This window comes from Erpetoichthys calabaricus, chromosome 13 (assembly GCF_900747795.2).
Source record: "Erpetoichthys calabaricus chromosome 13, fErpCal1.3, whole genome shotgun sequence".
Lineage (NCBI taxonomy): Eukaryota > Metazoa > Chordata > Cladistia > Polypteriformes > Polypteridae > Erpetoichthys > Erpetoichthys calabaricus.
In genome coordinates, this window is record NC_041406.2 from 67,610,001 (window position 1) to 67,628,230 (window position 18,230).

The 18,230-nt window shown below is 40.2% G+C and overlaps 1 protein-coding gene across 1 annotated transcript in view; it reads right to left on the minus strand.

Annotated features, from left to right (window-relative positions):
* Positions 1-18,230, minus strand: part of LOC114663759 (trichohyalin-like) — a 247,472-nt gene that overhangs the window by 225,463 nt on the left and 3,779 nt on the right. Inside the window, exon 3 of the mRNA XM_051935916.1 lies at positions 7,332-7,383. Within this exon, the coding sequence (XP_051791876.1) occupies positions 7,332-7,383 (52 nt within the window). The remainder of the gene's footprint in view (positions 1-7,331; positions 7,384-18,230) is intronic.

Sequence of the window (18,230 nt, forward strand, 5' to 3'; positions counted from 1 at the left end):
ACCACTACACTACACTACACATATTAGTGTTCTTCTTGCACTAATATTAAGTATTACAAAAAGAGAAAAATGTAATTGTTTCTTTTAACTATAAACAATGTTGACTAATTTACAGGTATTTGTTCCTATACACTGTTAGTGGCAAATCTGGAACATATGAGTTTGAGTAATTCACAATCAAGAGTATTAATTGTGTCTTTAAATGATCACATACTGTATACACAATAGCAATAGACGCATTAAGATAATGAATTTGATGAAAGCAGGCTTTCCCATCTTACAAACATCACACCCTTTTATCTTACATTGTGCGATGAAATTCAAAATTGGAATAGCTGCAATGAAAACTGATCTGCTGCTTAATGGAATGCAATGCTTATTCCACTTCATGTAAAAATCTAATTTATTACCTTATTTAATAATAGGTAACACTTTAGTTTAGGTACTGCAGAAATGCATCTATTAGTCATTTACTCTTATGCTGCAAGACTTTAGCAAAGGCTTCGTTTGGTCTTCATAACACCCGTAAAACACCAGTGCATTGGTTATTCCTCTTTGTACAGTGTGGAGTATTGACATCATGGCAAAAATTACTTGTTTATGTGAAGGATTCTCAGGTCATATACTAAATCTGGAATATCAATAGAAATGTATATAAGTTAAGCCATCTCCGACCACTCCAAAGAAAAGTTTTGTTAGTAGGTCACTAAGAGCGAGGTGCAGAGATGAATAAGCAATCTATTGATGCTTTGTAAGTGTTATGTAGTGTTTTTTAAAGTCTTTTTTCATATCAGTAAATGAGTAATAGATGCATTTTTACAGTACCTAAACTTAAGTGTTTCCCAATCAATAATAATACAAAATATTGTTAGACTAGACAAAGAGCCCGTTTCGACAACGTAAGATGAAACGGGCACGAGTTTGTGTCAGCAGTGTATGAAGAACAAATGATAAGTAACGAAGAAGTTGTTTTATAATGATTGTAGTCCGCTTTACTCATTACTGTACAGGCTTGTACTGTTAGTTGATGAATTTTCCAGGCCTATAGTATAATATTGAATGATGAATGTTCCAGTACAATATGGAATAGTAATAAGTATAAGCACCACAAACCTGATATAGGTGTATTGAATGAATGCGTAATTGAATCAGAATGCGTAATTAGGCCTCGAGCTGTAGTCAAAATCGCCTTTCAGGCCTCTAGAGCTTTAATTGAAGTCGCCTTTCTCTTTGAATTTTTGTCGCCGTAAATCACCGCCTGCCGCGATGTTGGGGTTGGATGTCAGTCTTGTAAGGTTTTTCGGGCAGCTGCGCAGAAGGCAACTGCGCATTCGGCTTCGGATGGACATGAGTGAGTGAGTGAGGAGGCAGGCGCTTTATGTATTAAGATGTGTGCTGTATGTGAACAACAATGCGTTATGTTCAGTTCCAATGTGAAGTTTGCATGCTGCTCTGTATTTGCATGGATTTGCATGCACATTCCAAAGATGGAAGAATAAATCTAATGTACTGTTCTAAACTATTCCAGTGTGATCAAATATTAGTAGTAGTACTGTCATGTTTACAGAACACAGTGGAATCCTTACACTTCCATATCTGTCCAAATTGCAGCATATCACCACGCTCTGTTATGTTAGGTTAGAATGTCGCCAGCAGCATGTTGTCAGCACTCTTCTCTGTGTGGGTAATTCTGCAACACCAAATGTAGTCTGTTCAACGACCTTTACAGACCCTCTGCAATCCTAGATAAACTGTTTCACAAAGCTTGACTAAATATTAGATAGACAGATTGAAAGATAGTGTGGTGGTGTTCATAAGCATGTCCTACAATAAACTGGCATAAAGTCCAGGACTGGTAGCTGCACTGCTTCAGACACGTCCATGTTACATTCTGCTTCTAAATAACCCTATAATAAAGTTCAGAAAATTGATGGGTGGATAGATATTTATGGTTCTGGTTCAATAGAAACCAGTAAATTTCCTCTTGCAAGAGGCATGTAAGAAATTCAATATTTTATTACTCAGTGAACTCTTTTTTTTGTGTGTGCAGCTTAATGAATTGGGGCGTTGCTGACCTGAAATCAGAAACTAACCACATTGTGGGCAAACTGATGCCTTGTGGGCAGTACAATCTCCCAAATGGCCATGCAGTAATTGGCAGCCCTTGCCCAACCTTTTAAACACGCTTAAAGGACTAATCTGTGGTAACGAAAGCACTCCTGAGCCATTAAAATACCAGCTTCTTATTTGGCAGATGGATATAAGTAGCCTGGCCGTTTGCTTCATGTTGTTTATGGAAACCACTGCCTTCTCCATCTGGTTGCCACAGTTCATGTAAGCTGCTGCCTCAGAGTGCCATTTAAACGTAAAATTGCACTGGTAAGCATCTCATTGTGCCTTTTAATAGCACCCGACAATAGCACTCCTTTAAGTTACTTTTGATAAAGTCATGCTGTCCGGTACAACAGCTGAAAATACAAGTATAACCCCATTAACATTTACTTGTCCAAAAGAATCCCTCTTAAAAATCTATGATATGAAAATAACATTTGAAAAACTGTTTTCATATTTTATCCACCAAATAGACAGATACCATAATTATGCTTTATATAAAAGACACACATCATGCATACAATTATAATCTCAGAAATGATTAATAGTTCCCTTATAACCACAACGCAAGTGACTTATAAAATGATTTCTTTCACTTTTATGAATCTCACATTTCAGGAACATCAGATATGTAATACGGTATAATCTGCTGTTCCTTCATGTTTTCTCAATTGCTGGATATATTCTATTTGGCTTTGACAAACCATTCCATTAATGATTTAACATTTCTGTTGTGATTCATCATGATAAAATGACAGTAAAATGATGTATGATAAACAATACTGGAATGTTTTCATGCAACAGTGAACCTTAAACTTAAGGTGTTTGCTTGGGTGAACAATCAACACCAGAAATAAAGAAATGAAAAGCCATTTTATTCCTAGATATCAATCAATAAACATTACATTTCAGGTAAAGGGCTTGCTTTCCTAAAGCAAACAAGATTGTAAACTGAATATTGCACATATAAGTTTGTATGTGTTCAGTGCTGTATTCTAATTATATGAAACCAGCAAACCCGCAATTCTCGAAAGAATCGCAAATCTAAGAGTGGCAATCACTTTCTGTTCCCTCCAATATTTGGAGGGAAGAAAAATCATGGAGGGTGGGTGCGTCCTGGGAAAGTTTTCATTTAATTAAATAAATATATTTGTACTGAAGCGGTTTTTTTTGGAGCCGTGACTCATTTGGTTCTGGTGTTTCAGAAGTGGGTTGTAGGCGCCTTCGTTCATTGTTTTTATCCATGCAGTCTTGTATTTGTTTTTCTATGGCTGTGTCGTTAGCTGGAAGTCGTTTCCTGACGGCGGCGGATTCGCGTGCTGAAGTGACCATGGCGGCAGATTCGGGCTTGGAGGGCTATATTACTAAACAAAGGAGGTATATGCGGTGGTGTGCGCGGTCGCGTTCGGGCGGAGGTTGTACTGTGTACGGCTTGCTTGTGGCCTCTGTGCATATATACAACCTGGCGTGCACGCTTTACCTCAAGTTTAGTTTATAGGTCATGTTGTGTTGTTTGGGCGCCACCTAATGACTCTGGGAAGCCGCTAGGTTTGACTCTGGGGTACTGAGACGCAGTGCACGTGCGTGCGCTTTTGGTGCGTCTGGCATCCGTGCATATATACAACCTTCATTTAGTAATATAGATTGGGAGACAACTTATGGGCTCATCAAATTGTAATTCCACCCCAAACTGAGGGTTGGTGCTGTTGCCTAATGCTTCTCCTACTTTCTCATTGACAGATCTGATGACCGGCAACACCAGTTATGTCACTTCCTGGTCACAAACCCCTTCTGCTCTGGCTTTCTCTTAAGGGGATCCACCACCATCTTAGGGCAGTCTGATTGTTGACTGACTTTTAACAAAATGATCCGAACATTCTTTTTTTTTTGTTTTGTCATTAACAGCGCCCTAACTCTTCATAATTTCTTTGTGGATTTTCTTAAAATATGTCTTCTTTAAGAGACACAGAGCACTGCAAAAATGTGAAAGACATTATATTGCAACAAGATCCCAAATTACTATAACACTGCTTTTGTCAGAACTGTGCTCTGATGAGTGCTGTCCAACCATTCATATAGGGATGGTTACAGTCTCACCATGCTATTTCAGTAACAATCTCAATGAATGAGAAGAAGAAGGAGAAGAAGAAGATGATGAAGCCATGCTATGAAGAAGATGAAAAAGAAAGTGCCCAAACAAGCTTGGCACATTGCGAGAAACAATAGTTGTTTATTATCGAAGTCTGCAATCTACAAATCCTAGAAATATAGACAGAGAATGTTACAGGCCAAGATATCTCAAAATGAAAAGACAAATATCAAAATCCATAAAAACAGGCTAAAGCTCATGTGTCAAGAATCCAAAAGGAACAAAGCAGTAGGCAGAATGTAATCCCATGGACAGTACACCAGTCACAGATACACACCTATGCACAGTTTTAGAACTGAGTCAGTTTAGTGTTGTCAGTTAACGTAACCTACATGTATAGAAATTAAAAAATTATGGCAACAGGTAACTTCAGAATGTAAAGCGTGCAATCGATTAGGCAGTGTAAGAGTTAAATATCAAAGGTTAATCTCCATACCATTTCTATAAAGTAATCTGGAAGGCCGACAATATTTTCAAAAGTGAGGTTTTGGAATTAACAAAGTAAATTAGTGATTGACACTCCTGTGACCAGAAGGCAGCAATATATTTCTTACGTCATAAGATAATGGTAGAAATGTCCATCCATTATGCTATATCCTAACTACAGGGTCACGGGGGTCTGCTGGAGCCAATCCCAGCCAACATAGGGCACAAGGCAGGGCGCCAGCCCACATACAGGACAATTTAGGATCGCCAATGCATTTAACCTGCATGTCTTTGGACTGTGGGAGGAAACCCATGCAGACATGGAGAGAACATGCAAACTTCATGCAGGGAGGACCCAGGAAGCGAACCCAGGTCTCCTAACTGCGAGGCAGCAGCACTACCACTGCGCCACCGTGCCAGGTGGAAACATAATCATGCCATTTAGGAAATTGTTTGTGCTTATTAAGCACAAGAAAAATTCACAAGTCAGATGGTAAGAATGTGACAGGTAAATAAAAGATGGGGTCACTCCTCTGGCCAGGTGACTGATATGCCTTTTGGGTCGAGGTAATGGCGGCCGATAATGGGGCAATTATATCCATTAGACACTTTCGATGTTTATTAAGCATTAGACAATGATAAGAAAAATATACAGAGTGAGGTAATCTTATGAAAAGAAATTGTAATAAAACGAGGTAGCGGAAAACTACCAGTGCTCACTTCATTGAACTGAGACAGCTTTTGCACATCTTTGCAATCCTGCTTGCCCATCCTGAGACTCTGGGTGTTTGTTTAATGCTAGAGCGAGTTCATTCTCCACAACACTTGTCTTTGGAATCTGGGACACAAAGCCATCCAGGTGGAGAGTAGAATGTATGAAACCAGGACCATGGAGCTGAGAGGCAACATTGCTAATGTTGCTGTGAACTGACATTTTTTAAAATTATTTTCTTGATATTGCAATGTTCTTAGTGGAAATTATTTATGGGAATACTAGTTTCATGTCTTACGGAACATCTCTAGTTGGGTTTAATAATTGTTTTCTTCATATGGGAAAAACTTAATCTTTATGATTATTTTGCCATTGTTATTTCACGCTGCCATTTTGTTTCTTTTATGGGTTCCGGCATTTTGTGGGGTTAGTTTCTAGGACACATTTTGTGCATCACTCTCTGTTATTTGGATAACCTTTAATAACTAAAAACAAAAGTTTGATTCTTGCATTTATGTTTGTTTCTCTGGTGTAAAAACTACCTTTTGACTACATGTTTAATTACAATTCTGGTTTTGGTGTTTGGTTTTCTGGTTGTCTTTGTCGTAACAACCCTTTTTCTGATCTTGACCTTGTCTCATTTTCCACTGTTTTCCCTCTTTTCAGGCTCTGGAAAGAATAGGTGGGGTTGAGCCCCTACAAACTCTAAGTGCAGAGATGCCACAGCCTATCTTCCAGTAACAAAATCATGAATAAATACGCAGCCTGTATTTGTAAGCATGAATTTCAGTAATCAGAATTTTTACCAGTAAGAGGGCAAACTTCACTTTCTTGGGACATAAACAGTAAACCAAATGCTCCCGCAGCATGTAAATGCAAAATAAGGATCTGGTTACGGGGAAAAAATTGGACTTTAAAAGAATCCCACTTTGAATTTGATGAAGAGCTGGAGTTTAAGTAAAAATGAAGATCTGTGATGGGTAAATATAATTGTAATGTGAACTAACAGTTGCAGTGTAGATTTTTATATGCATGGTCTAGAGATATCTATTCAGAAATGACCGGAGTGTAGTTATTTGTATTTGTGAAAAAAACAGTGGCTTTTGCATATCTGGGATTAATCTCAGTTCATTCAGTTAGGGGCTCCAGAAGAGAGTGTGTCTTTTCCATTCATCTTCATTTTACTGAAAGGTGCATCTAATGTCTTAGAAAGTATCCAGGTTAGGGAATTGAATGTTACGTCTGTGATTTCCAGAACATATTGAAGGGGTCTGGGGGTAATTGGGACACAACTGGAGCATGAACTAACACCTCTAAATCTACGGTCATGTCTTCCTTGATAAAAAGAATAGCTTACCCTAAGCAGTACGATGTGGAGGTGTGTTTATTTGTAAGAGTAGAGGTGATCATGCGACTAATGTGTTAGTGTAGCAGCTGCAGATTTGCAAGTATTATGCAAAACTGTGATGGATGAGGTAAGACTAAGTTTATTGATCAATCAACTTCCTCACCAATCTTCCCAAGCTCCGTGTAGTAACAAACAAATGAGATAAGTAGACAAAATAAGGTTCTTGAAGAGGGCTGTGGGGCTTGCTCCTTGATGATTTGACTTGTGACGTGTTCCCTTAATGTTAAATAAACATTTTCAGCCAGCATTGGCAAATGAAAACATATTATGGTAATGTAAAAATATTTTATACAGTAGTTCTGCCAAGTATAGTGCAAAATTTTACACAGAATCACAGCAACGTGTTAATACTGAGAAGAAATGGCTAAAGATCGTTGATAAGACATAAACCAAATGAATCATCATCATAATGCTGGTGGAAACTGGAGTCTATTGTGATGGCCCTGGGCACAAGGCAGATTCCAACCACGGACATGGCATGAGTACTTAACTTTTGAAAAAAGATAAAAGATTAAAACCCTTACCAGCTGCAAGGTCCCCTGTTTGTATGAGCGACACTAGAGTTTCCAAGGACATCTGCAAATAAATAATTTCTGTTTAGCAATCAGCAAGTATTGTTTTAGCAGCTGCAGGTTTACTTTATCAAGTACAAAAGATTATTTTACCTATAAAAGGAAACATGAAGGAATTCAATCTCAAAGCCTGGATTTATTGGGCAGGAACTAAGGAAGGTAGGGTATGATTTATAGTAGATACAGTAATAAAGTCTTAAGCATCTGATTTGAATTACGGCCTACTGCTTGCTTCTTTCAGAGAGTACTTGTTGCTGCTGCTCTCTTGGTGAACTTGTTTTGTAGCTAATGACTCACAACACACTCAGAGACCAATTTATTTGATATCTCGGAGCCCTGCATGCATTTGACTGTTCAGTCACTGATAGCTTCATTGGTGCACACAGTGTTAGTAAAAGCAAGCAGGCCAGTATGAACAGATCCTGCATGTACTATATGTGCCGTCTCCAGAGGAAGAAAGAATTTAAGGACATTAAAACAGAAAGTATAAGGAACAGCAAAACTCCTGAGATTTTATTACACAGTCATTTCATGGAAGTATCTTGAATAGGCCATAACTCAAAGATGTCCAGCAAGCACTAGTTCTGTGTTGGGAAACAGAATGTTAATGTAGGGCTGAGTGACAGTGGTTCAGTTTATGCAGAGTAAAAGACAAGCTACAGTTAGTCAACTAACGGTTAAGTATAATTGTAATGGTGAAGGAGGCATTTCGTGACAATCCAAACTGTACAACAAAGAGGTGTGGTTGGAGTGACACTGGAAATCTTGTAACATATTACTTCATCTGGCTGATCTCTCTCCTGTTGTTTCACACTAATCAAACAGAAGCATGGGGCAAAACCTCAAAATGTTTCTGAATTCATCTTTCTGATTCTCAATAATAGAGGCTAGTTGAGGTAAGGTAAAAGTTTAGAGTTTGTTTTCATGGCACACGTTGGATCTTCTAATAAAAGTACAGCAACCTTTATAAACCAGAGGAAATATTAACATTAAAGCTCATCAGTTCCTCCTGTTCATAGTAGCTACGCATGTTTAAATTCTGTCTTTCAGCAAGCCAAACTGCTATGAAAATCCAGCAACGGTTCCTGGAACAGGATGATAAATTCAGGTTAATGCTGTCTAGACTGAGAGAGACAGCCACTCATCTCCAAACTGTTTTTAAGTCTCAAATAAATCTGAGATGGAATGACTCCTTCATTTGTCAAAAATTGAATAATAATGCGCTGCGCAATACTACTGTGTACCTCCTGCTTGGACATGTTGATTACAACGGACAGGACGGGAGGAAAGAGAAGTTAGCACTACTAACGACAACTCCATGTATGCGTGAGTTTGTCCAATGAGTCAGGTCTATCTTGTACTATTTATAAGAACAGAGCATGAAAATTCCTGTTTATAATTGAACACCCCTCACAAAATAAGGCTTTATTGATGGCAAATGGCAGTTCCAATCACTATTAGGCAATAAGATCTAAAAAGTGTCCATTCAAGGCATATACTTGTTACTAAAAACGTCCACAAAGACCTCAGCAATGAAAAAATATCTCTTCTAGTTCTTCACATTAATTTGAACTTTCCTATCCAAAATAGAATGCACAGTGACATGCTGGATGGTTTTTTTCTTCTACAACACATGATTTTTATCTCTCCCCTTTTATTGAAAGTTTTGTTTTTAAATCCTCCAAATGCACTCAATATGATTAACAGGCAACATTAGATTTCACTAGTGAGTGTGCATGTGTTTGTGACAAACAAGGTGTTGCTATATTTACATTAACAAAATAAAAATGGATTGAAAAATTGACTGATACAAAGGCAATAATACAAAGTTCTAGTATTTGAAGTATTTAGAGTTAAGATATGCTCAAGGGGTTTTCAAAATGGAGGTATTACTAGTATGTAAGTATATGAAATTACCCACATTTAAAGAAGCATAAAAGTTTTTTTTTTAATATTTATATCAAAGAGGGTTGGGGAGGTTTAGCTTTAGTAATTAGATCATTAGAAAAAATTATATTGTGGCCACTTGGGGGTGCAAGCAAGCCCCAGACCCCAAATATGAATGCTCAGACAAGTCCTAAGTATAAAACAAATTGTTGTATTTTTAAATAAATATCTATACACAGCAGTTAAGTGCAAAATTATTCACTCATCTCCACTGGTACACCTCCCAGCCAAGTGTTGACTCTCTCTAGTCCTGGCTTCTACTCGCCTGGACAAGGCAGTGCATTTTTTATTATTTAAGAACCCAGAATAATTCCCGTGCCAGTGCTTAAATGTTGGAAGTACTTCCAGGCCATACAGTAGTCCCAAGCAGTAGGGAGTATAACTCCATGCAGCACCCCTTAGTGGCACCCATGAATCCCAGCAGGGTTGTGCTACCGGACTATAATCCCCAGAATTCCCTCTGGGTGTCTGAATGGGTACCGAAGCCCAGGGATGCTGCCATCTAGTGGGTCAGGGGAGCATACAGCCTTAAGACAGAGCCTCCACTGATCTCTCCATTAAATTGGCCTCCTGGCCAGTTACGGAAATGGCACCAATCCCAGAAGGGATGCCAGCCCATCTGTGCCGTCCATTAGTATATATATACTCATCAGTTCAGTTCAAATTTGCATTTTCTTATGTACATAGTAAAATGAAATTCGTCTTTGCATGTTGTATAATACCAACCAAAAACAATACAAAAGACAATCAATACAATAATTTCTGTCTCCAGAAAAGGCTAAATGTGTACATCCTAAGGTCAAGCAATGAAATCAGAGAATATGAATACAGGAATAAAGGAGGCCAGACAAATTTTAAAAACTGTCAGATCTGGAGATGACCACGCAATATTAGAAACCACAAGAAATGGGCTACAAACTACATTGGATTCTCTCAGTACACAGTGGAGAATTAATAACAAACATTAATGTACAGAAAATGCTTTTGAAAATTAGGGAAATTAGATACGATGAATTGCAAGTAGGAGCTAACAGAAAAGTTAACAGAAAGTGTGCCAGTTTAAATACCTCAAGATATTTGTTGTGAGAAGTTAAATCAAGAATAAGCAAAAGCTAACAGATGTATTGAACAAAAAAGTTCTGTTCACATTGAATACAGAACTGAAAAAGCAAGACCAGTGTAGAGTGTTTTATTAATGCAACCAATATGTGCATACTGAGGAAAGCAGATATTAAAAATTGTGATATGTTGTTTTGGAGAAGGAGTGAACTGAAGTACTGTGAAGAAAAAAAGAGGATTAGAACAACTGGAATGAGACAAAGGTGATGGCTGAGGCATGTATTTTGGCAAGGCAGCATTCGTTGAAGGGAGATTAGAGAGGAAAAGGTTTTGTTGAAGACAGAGAATGATACGAATGGACAACATTAAAGAAAACAGAATGAACCCGATTGTGAAAAGGAAAGTGCAACACAGGAAAAGTTGAAGCTGGGATTCCATGACAAGGACGTGCCTAAAGGCAGAAGACTAAGGAATGAATGGATTTGGCTGAAAGATAAGCATAAAAATTGAGTGTGCGTGTACACTGTAGGAGACCATATATCACAGCTACACATAGAATATGTAATCTAATAATTTTCACCTTTTAAAGCCACGCCAAAAATATCTATTGCCAGCAGTGAGCTCTTAAATGAAGAGCCAGCTTGGTAAGTTATGATATTTTTGGAATTTTTTTGAAGGGTAGACATGAATTATGACTCAAAAGAAATTCAATAATGTATTTTTACTGCAATAAGAATTTGTAGAAGCATACCAAATTTATTGGATTCATAAAAAATGTAGGTTTAATGGAATGGGATATTCATTAACATATTATTTTGTTTCTTCAAATTTTTATTCAAGCTCAAATTATTAAGAGGAATGCTTGAAATGACAAAACATCATTTTCATATTATATATGGAAGCATTGTGTCATAACAAAACAGTTCATGGCAAAACAAAACACAAGATACTTCACATAAAAACAAGTTAACAGTTTGTTTGCCATTTTTCTTGTTAAATTGGAGATGACCTGAAGTGCAGCAGCGCTAAACCTGAACACACGAGATATCAATTAATTCCAAATGTATCCTTCTACTTAGTTAATCTATATTTACTTATAGGAATAGGAGGAAGTGGAGCCACTCTGTATAAAATATCAGTCCATTACAGGACACACTGAGGTGCATAGTCATACTGGGCCGGACAGCTCTAGAGATGGGTTTTATTTCCATCCAGGCCACCATTTATGTGGAGCCGGCACATTCTCCCATTGACTGCATAGAATTTTTTCTGGGAACTACAGTTTCTTCAAAATTTCCATGTTACATTGGAAAGTATGTGTAGCAACTCTGGATGTTTGTGTAGTTTACTTTTCATCCTGTTAACAATTGGTTCCTCCTTCAAACATTGTGTTGATTGACTAGGCCCTATCTTCCTGACACTTCAGAGAAGCATAGGGAGGTCTCCTGTGCTATCCACAAACAAAAATAAACACCAAGGAGGCCATAGTGCTAAAAACTGCTATTTATTAGCCAAAACACTACAACTGAAAGTAAGATAATGAACACAAGGAATGATAAAGTACAATAAAGTTATAAACTGTAAAGCCCTCTAGACTAGCCTACACAATGTAAGCCCTTATCTATATCATTTTTTTTTAAATTTTTTATTGATTTTATTGAAATCACACAGTATGCCATACAAATAGATCAATTTTACAAGAATAGGACTGAAAACAAATCAACCCCGACCCCTGAGAAAGAGAGCATGGGCAGCAGAATAAAACTTAAACCTAGTAAAAATAGGCAATTAGATAAATTAATAAGTGAATATAGATAAATGGAGAAGAAAAAGAAAAAAAAAGAGAATAGGGAGAGAATCTGCTTCCTCAGTGCTTTAAAAGCTTATTCTAAAATGTTATTGATTAGATCCTGCCAGGTTTGGAAAAAATTTTGCACAGATCCTCAAAGTGAGAATTTTATTTTTTCCAATTTCAAATAATATATAACATCAGTTACTCACTGACTTAAAAGGGGAAAGTTAGGATTCTTCCAGTTGAGCAAAATAAGTCTGTGTGACAATAGTGTAGTAAAGGCAATCACAGTTTGTTTGTCCTTCTCCACTTTAAGCCCATCTGGAAGAACACCAAACACAGCTGTTAATGGATTAGGAGGGATTGTGACACCAAGGCTGTCTGAAAGGCATTTCAAAATTTTTATCCAGAATGATGTTAATTTGGTGCAGGCCCAAAACATGTGACCCAGTGAGGCTGGAACTTGATTGCAGCGTTCACAGGTTGGATCTCGCCCTGGAAACATTTGGACAATTTTAAGAGAGACAGATGTGCTCGATATATAATTTTTAGTTGAATAATTGTATGCTTTGTTATTGGACTTCTGTGCTCGTCACGGATTGTCCATAACGAACACAATGTTCAAGCATAGGGGTGTTCATATGTGCACTTGGCACCAGGACACCCTAGGACTTTGTGGTCGTGTCGTCGGACTTGCGGCCACATGTCTTGGACACTCGGGTGAAGAGAGGGGCGGAGCTATTAACTGATCACCACCTGGTGGTGAGTTGGCTTCGATGGTGGGGGAGGATGCCAGTCAGGCCTGGTAGGCCCAAACGTGTTGTGAGGGTCTGCTGGGAACGTCTGGCAGAGCCCCCTGTCAGAAGTAGCTTCAACTCCCACATCCGGCAGAACTTCGACCACGTCCCGAGGGAGGTGGGGGACATTGAGTCCGAATGGACCATGTTCCATGCCTCTATTATTGAGGCGGCTGACCGGAGCTGTGGCCGTAAGGTGGTCAGTGCCTGTTGTGGCGGCAATCCCGAACCCGTTGGTGGACACCGGCGGTGAAGGATGCCGTCAAGCTGAAGAAGGAGTCCTACCGGTACCTTTTGTCCTGTGGGACTCTGGAGGCAGCTAATAAGTACAGGCAGGCCAAAGGGAATGCGGCTTCGGTGGTTGCTGAGGCAAAAACTGAGGCATGGGAGGAGTTTGGGGAGGCCATTGGCTTCGAGGAGATTCTGGTCCACCATCCGGCGTCTCAGGAGGGGGAAGCAGTGCAGTGTCAACAATGTATATGGTGGGGATGGTGCGCTGCTGACCTCGACTCGGGACGTTGTGGGTCGGTGGGGGGAGTACTTTGAAGACCTCCTCAATCCCACTAACATGCCTTCCAATGAGGAAGCAGAGCCTGGGGACTCGGAGGTGGGCTCCCCCATCTCTGGGACTGAGGTCACTGAGGTGGTCAAAAAACTCCTTGGTGGCAGGGCCCCGGGGGTGGGTGAGATACACCCGGAGTTCCTCAAGGCTCTGGATGTTGTAGGGCTGTCTTGGTTGACACGTCTCTGCAACATCGCATGGACATCAGGGACAGTGCCTCTGGATTGGCAGACCGGGGTGGTGGTCCTCCTCTTTAAGAAGGGGGACCGGAGGGTGTGTTCCAACTACAGAGGGATCACACTCCTCAGCCTCCCTGGAAAAGTCTATTCGGGGGTTCTGGAGAGGAGGGTCCGTCGGATAGTCGAACCTCGGATTCAGGAGGAACAGTGTGGTTTTCGTCGTGGTCGCGGAACAGTGGACCAGCTCTACACCCTTAGCAGAGTCATGGGAGCTCGCCTAACCAGTCTACATGTGTTTTGTGGACTTGGAAAAGGCGTTCGACCGTGTCCCTCGGGGAATCCTGTGGGGGGTGCTCCGGGAGTATGGGGTACCAGACCCCCTGATAAGGGCTGTTCGGTCCCTGTACAACCGGTGTCAGAGCTTGGTCCGCATTGCTGGCAGTAAGTCGAACCCGTTTCCAGTGAGAGTTGGACTCCACCAGGGCTGCCGTTTGTCACCGATTCTGTTCATAACTTTTATGGACAGAATTTCTAGGCGCAGCCAGGTTGTTAAGGGGGTCCGGTTTGGTGGACTCAGGATTGGGTCACTGCTTTTTGCAGATGATGTTGTCCTGTTTGCTTCATCAGGCCGTGATCTTCAGCTCTCTCTGGATCGGTTCGCAGCTGAGTGTGAAGCGGCTGGGATGGGAATCAGCACCTCTAAATCCGAGACCATGGTCCTCAGCCGGAAAAGGGTGGAGTGCTCTCTCAGGGTTGGGAGCGAGATCCTGCCTCAAGTGGAGGAGTTCAAGTATCTCGGGGTCTTGTTCACGAGTGAAGGAAGAATGGAGCGTGAGATCGACAGGTGGATCGGTGCTACGTCCGCAGTGATGCGGGCTCTGCATCGGTCTGTCGTGGTGAAAAAGGAGCTGAGCTGTAAGGCAAAGCTCTCAATTTACCAGTCGATCTATGTTCCTACCCTCACCTATGGTCATGAGCTATGGGTAGTGACCGAAAGAACAAGATCGCGAATACAAGCGGCTGAAATGAGTTTCCTCTGCAGGGTGTCTGGGCTCTCCCTTAAAGATAGGGTGAGAAGCTCAGTCATCCGGGAGGGGCTCAGAGTAGAGCCGTTGCTCCTCCGCATCGAGAGGAGTCAGATGAGGTGGCTCGGGCATCTGATCAGGATGCCTCCTGGACGCCTCCCTGGTGAGGTGTTCCGGGCACGTCCAACCGGGAGGAGGCCCCTGGGAAGACCCAGGACACGCTGGAGGGACTATGTCTCCTGGCTGGCCTGGGAACGCCTCGGAATTCTCCCGGAAGAGCTAGAAGAAGTGGCCGGGGAGAGGGAAGTCTGGGCATCTCTGCTCAAGCTGCTGCCCCTGCGACCTGACCTCGGATAAGCGGAAGAGGATGGATGGATGGATGGATAATTGTATGCTTTGCACATATGGAGCTCGAGTGAATTCTCTGCATTGCTACCTTCCACTCCTTTTCTGATATGTTGAGGGAGAGATCCTTTTCCCATTGTCCTCTTGGATCTTTGAAAGGGAGGGACTGTAAAATGGTTTTATATATTGCAGAGATGCTGTCTAAGTCCTTGAAACTGATGAATATTTTTTCCAGCATAGAGAGAGGTGGGAGATCAGGAAAATTGGGCAGGTTCTGTTTAACAAAGTTTCTAATTTGAAGATAGCGAAAGAAATGTGTTGCTGGAAAGTTAAATTTAGAATGTAATTGTTCATAGGATGCAAAGACATTGTCTATGTACAGATCTCTAAGTGATTTAATCCCAAATGTTTTCCAGACATTAAAAACTGCATATGTTTGCAAGGGTTGAAAAAGGTGGTTCTCATGTAGAGGTGCCACCGATAAAAGATTCTCTATCTTAAAATGCTTCCTACATTGGTTCCATATTCTGAGTGAGTGAAGCACTATTGGGTTATTAGTATATTGGCGATAATTTGTATTTATTGGGGCGCAAAGCAAGGAATATAAAGAGGAACTGCAGGATTCTATTTCTATTGCAGACCAAGCCTGCATACAGTTAGGTCCATAAATATTTGGACAGAGACAACTTTTTTCTAATTTTGGTTCTGTACATTACCACAATGAATTTTAAATGAAACAACTCAGATGCAGATGCAGATTTCAGCTTTAATTCAGTGGGGTGAACAAAACGATTGCATAAAAATGTGAGGCAACTAAAGCTAAAGCTGAAAGTCTGCACTTCAACTGCATCTGAGTTGTTTCATTTAAAATTCATTGTGGTAATGTACAGAACCAAAATTGGAAAATAGTTGTCTCTGTCCAAATATTTATGGACCTAACTGTATGTTCATCTATTTGTGTCGATGTCCAGGTTTTAATATGTTGTATGTTTGCTGTCCAGTAGTAAAATTGAAAGTTAGGTAGAGCTATGCCACCTTCTGCCTTTGGCCTTTGTAGGGTCGCTCTTTGGATACGTGGATGTTTTGAATTCCAAATAAATGTGGTTATGGTTGAATCTAATTTCTTAAAGAACGATTTACTGATGTATATTGGAATATTTTGAAATAAAAAGAGAAGCTTAGGGAGGATGTTCATCTTAACAATGTTAATTCTTCCAGCTAAAGTGAGATGAAGGGTTGACCATCTATGCAAGTCTTGCTTGATTTTCTCCATACAGACAGCAACATTTTGTTGATAAAGAGCTTTATGTTTACTTGTGATGTTTACCCCTAGGTATTTGAACTGATCTGCAATGATAAAAGGGAAGGTGTCCAATCTAATATTAAATGCTTGAGAATTCACTGGAAAGATCACTTTTAGTCAAATTAATTCTGAGACCAGAAATCTTTTGAAATTCTGTTAGTGCTGTTAGGACTGTAGGCGCAGTATTTTGTGGGTCTGATATATACAGTACCATATCATCTGCATATAGAGAAATTTTCTGTTCATGTCCTTCTCTGATAATCCCCTTTATCTCATAAGCATTTCGACAGTGAACCACCAGTGGCTCAATGGTGATTGCAAAAAGTAGTGGTGACAAGGGGCATCCTTGTCTGGTACCACATTCTAGTTTAAAGTAGTCTGAATTAATGTTGTTAATACAAACTGAAGCTTCTGGATTGGTATACAGTAGTTTGATCAATGCACAAATGTTCGGGCCAAACCCAAATTTCTCCAATATAGTGAAAAGGCAGTTCCATTCAATCATATCACATGCTTTTTCTGCATCCAAGGGTAATAAAATCTCTGGGATGTTTGACTTTGCAGCTGAGTATATTACATTAAACAGGCGTAGAAGATTGGATGCTAAATGTCAGCCTTTAATAAATCCAGTTTGATCTTGTGATATTACTGAAGGCAGCACTTTCTCCATCCTTCTAGCTAGGACTTTGGAGAGTACCTTAACATCATTATTCATTATAAGTGAAATTGTCTATATCATTTACCCACTTAAAAATACCACCAACAAGCACTCCTCTGTCTTGTCACCTTCTGGTATCTTTTCCTGCTTTCAGTGGAATTCCAATTGTCCTCTAAATCCTAATCTCGATGAGAGACTGTCTTAAAGTTGCTCTTGTAAACTATTGAATATTCTTGACTCAGGTAACACTTCCGACGCAGGTCTCCCCCCAGTTGGGTTCCTGGGACACAAACTCAGGTTCACACCCCATGTGCACTACAGATAGCAACAACCTTAGTCAATCAATTCGAAGGAGAATGCTGTTATGACCAAAGGAGCTTTTAATGGTGATGGTATCTGTTTGTCACAGTGGGCTTCTTCTATAACAGCCCTGCTCACAACCACTTTTATGTAGTTATTGGAGAATACTCCCAGGGTTAGCAACGACCTCTAGAACACCTTATGTCTGTACTCTTAGAACTCCTTCCAGCAGCACTGGGCCAGGTCATCCTCCATGTGGCCTGCCAACTATAATGGGTATCTATATGCCATATATAAGATAAAGGGCCTAACTGCTGCCACCTGTCACACTGCAGGACTCTTCCTAAACAACCGGTCATTCAAAATTATCCTCCCTCCATGAACCCTGACAGTATCTAACTCTAGGGGTCTTACTTAACATACTGTAGTTAGCCAAGCCTGTTAAATGCAGAATTGACTGACCTCAGGTTTTCTGGAAGAAAGTAATACTTTACCATGCAGGGCAGACTCTTTTCCTGTTTTGTTTAGGACTATTAGGTCTTCCAAAGCACTCTATACAAATATACTGAACAGCACACCCTGACAGTGGCAGCTCAGTGAGGCAGATACAGACACATGAGGTGCATGTACTGCCACGGCTTAGGTCCTGACTTGAACGGTATAAAGCTGCCTGTAGCTTCAGTCCCAACTGGGTCCTCTTCAAAACCACATAAATGATAAAGCAGATAGAGAAAAGAGATGAAAAAATATATAGGAATTGACAGTGTCACATGTTGCTCTGTAAACTTCTTTGAAACCTCAAAAGTACAAACACATAGCAAGAAAGAGTCTTGGGACTCTGCATGTCCATTTTTTTCTATATTTCCATCTAGCAAGAATAGAAA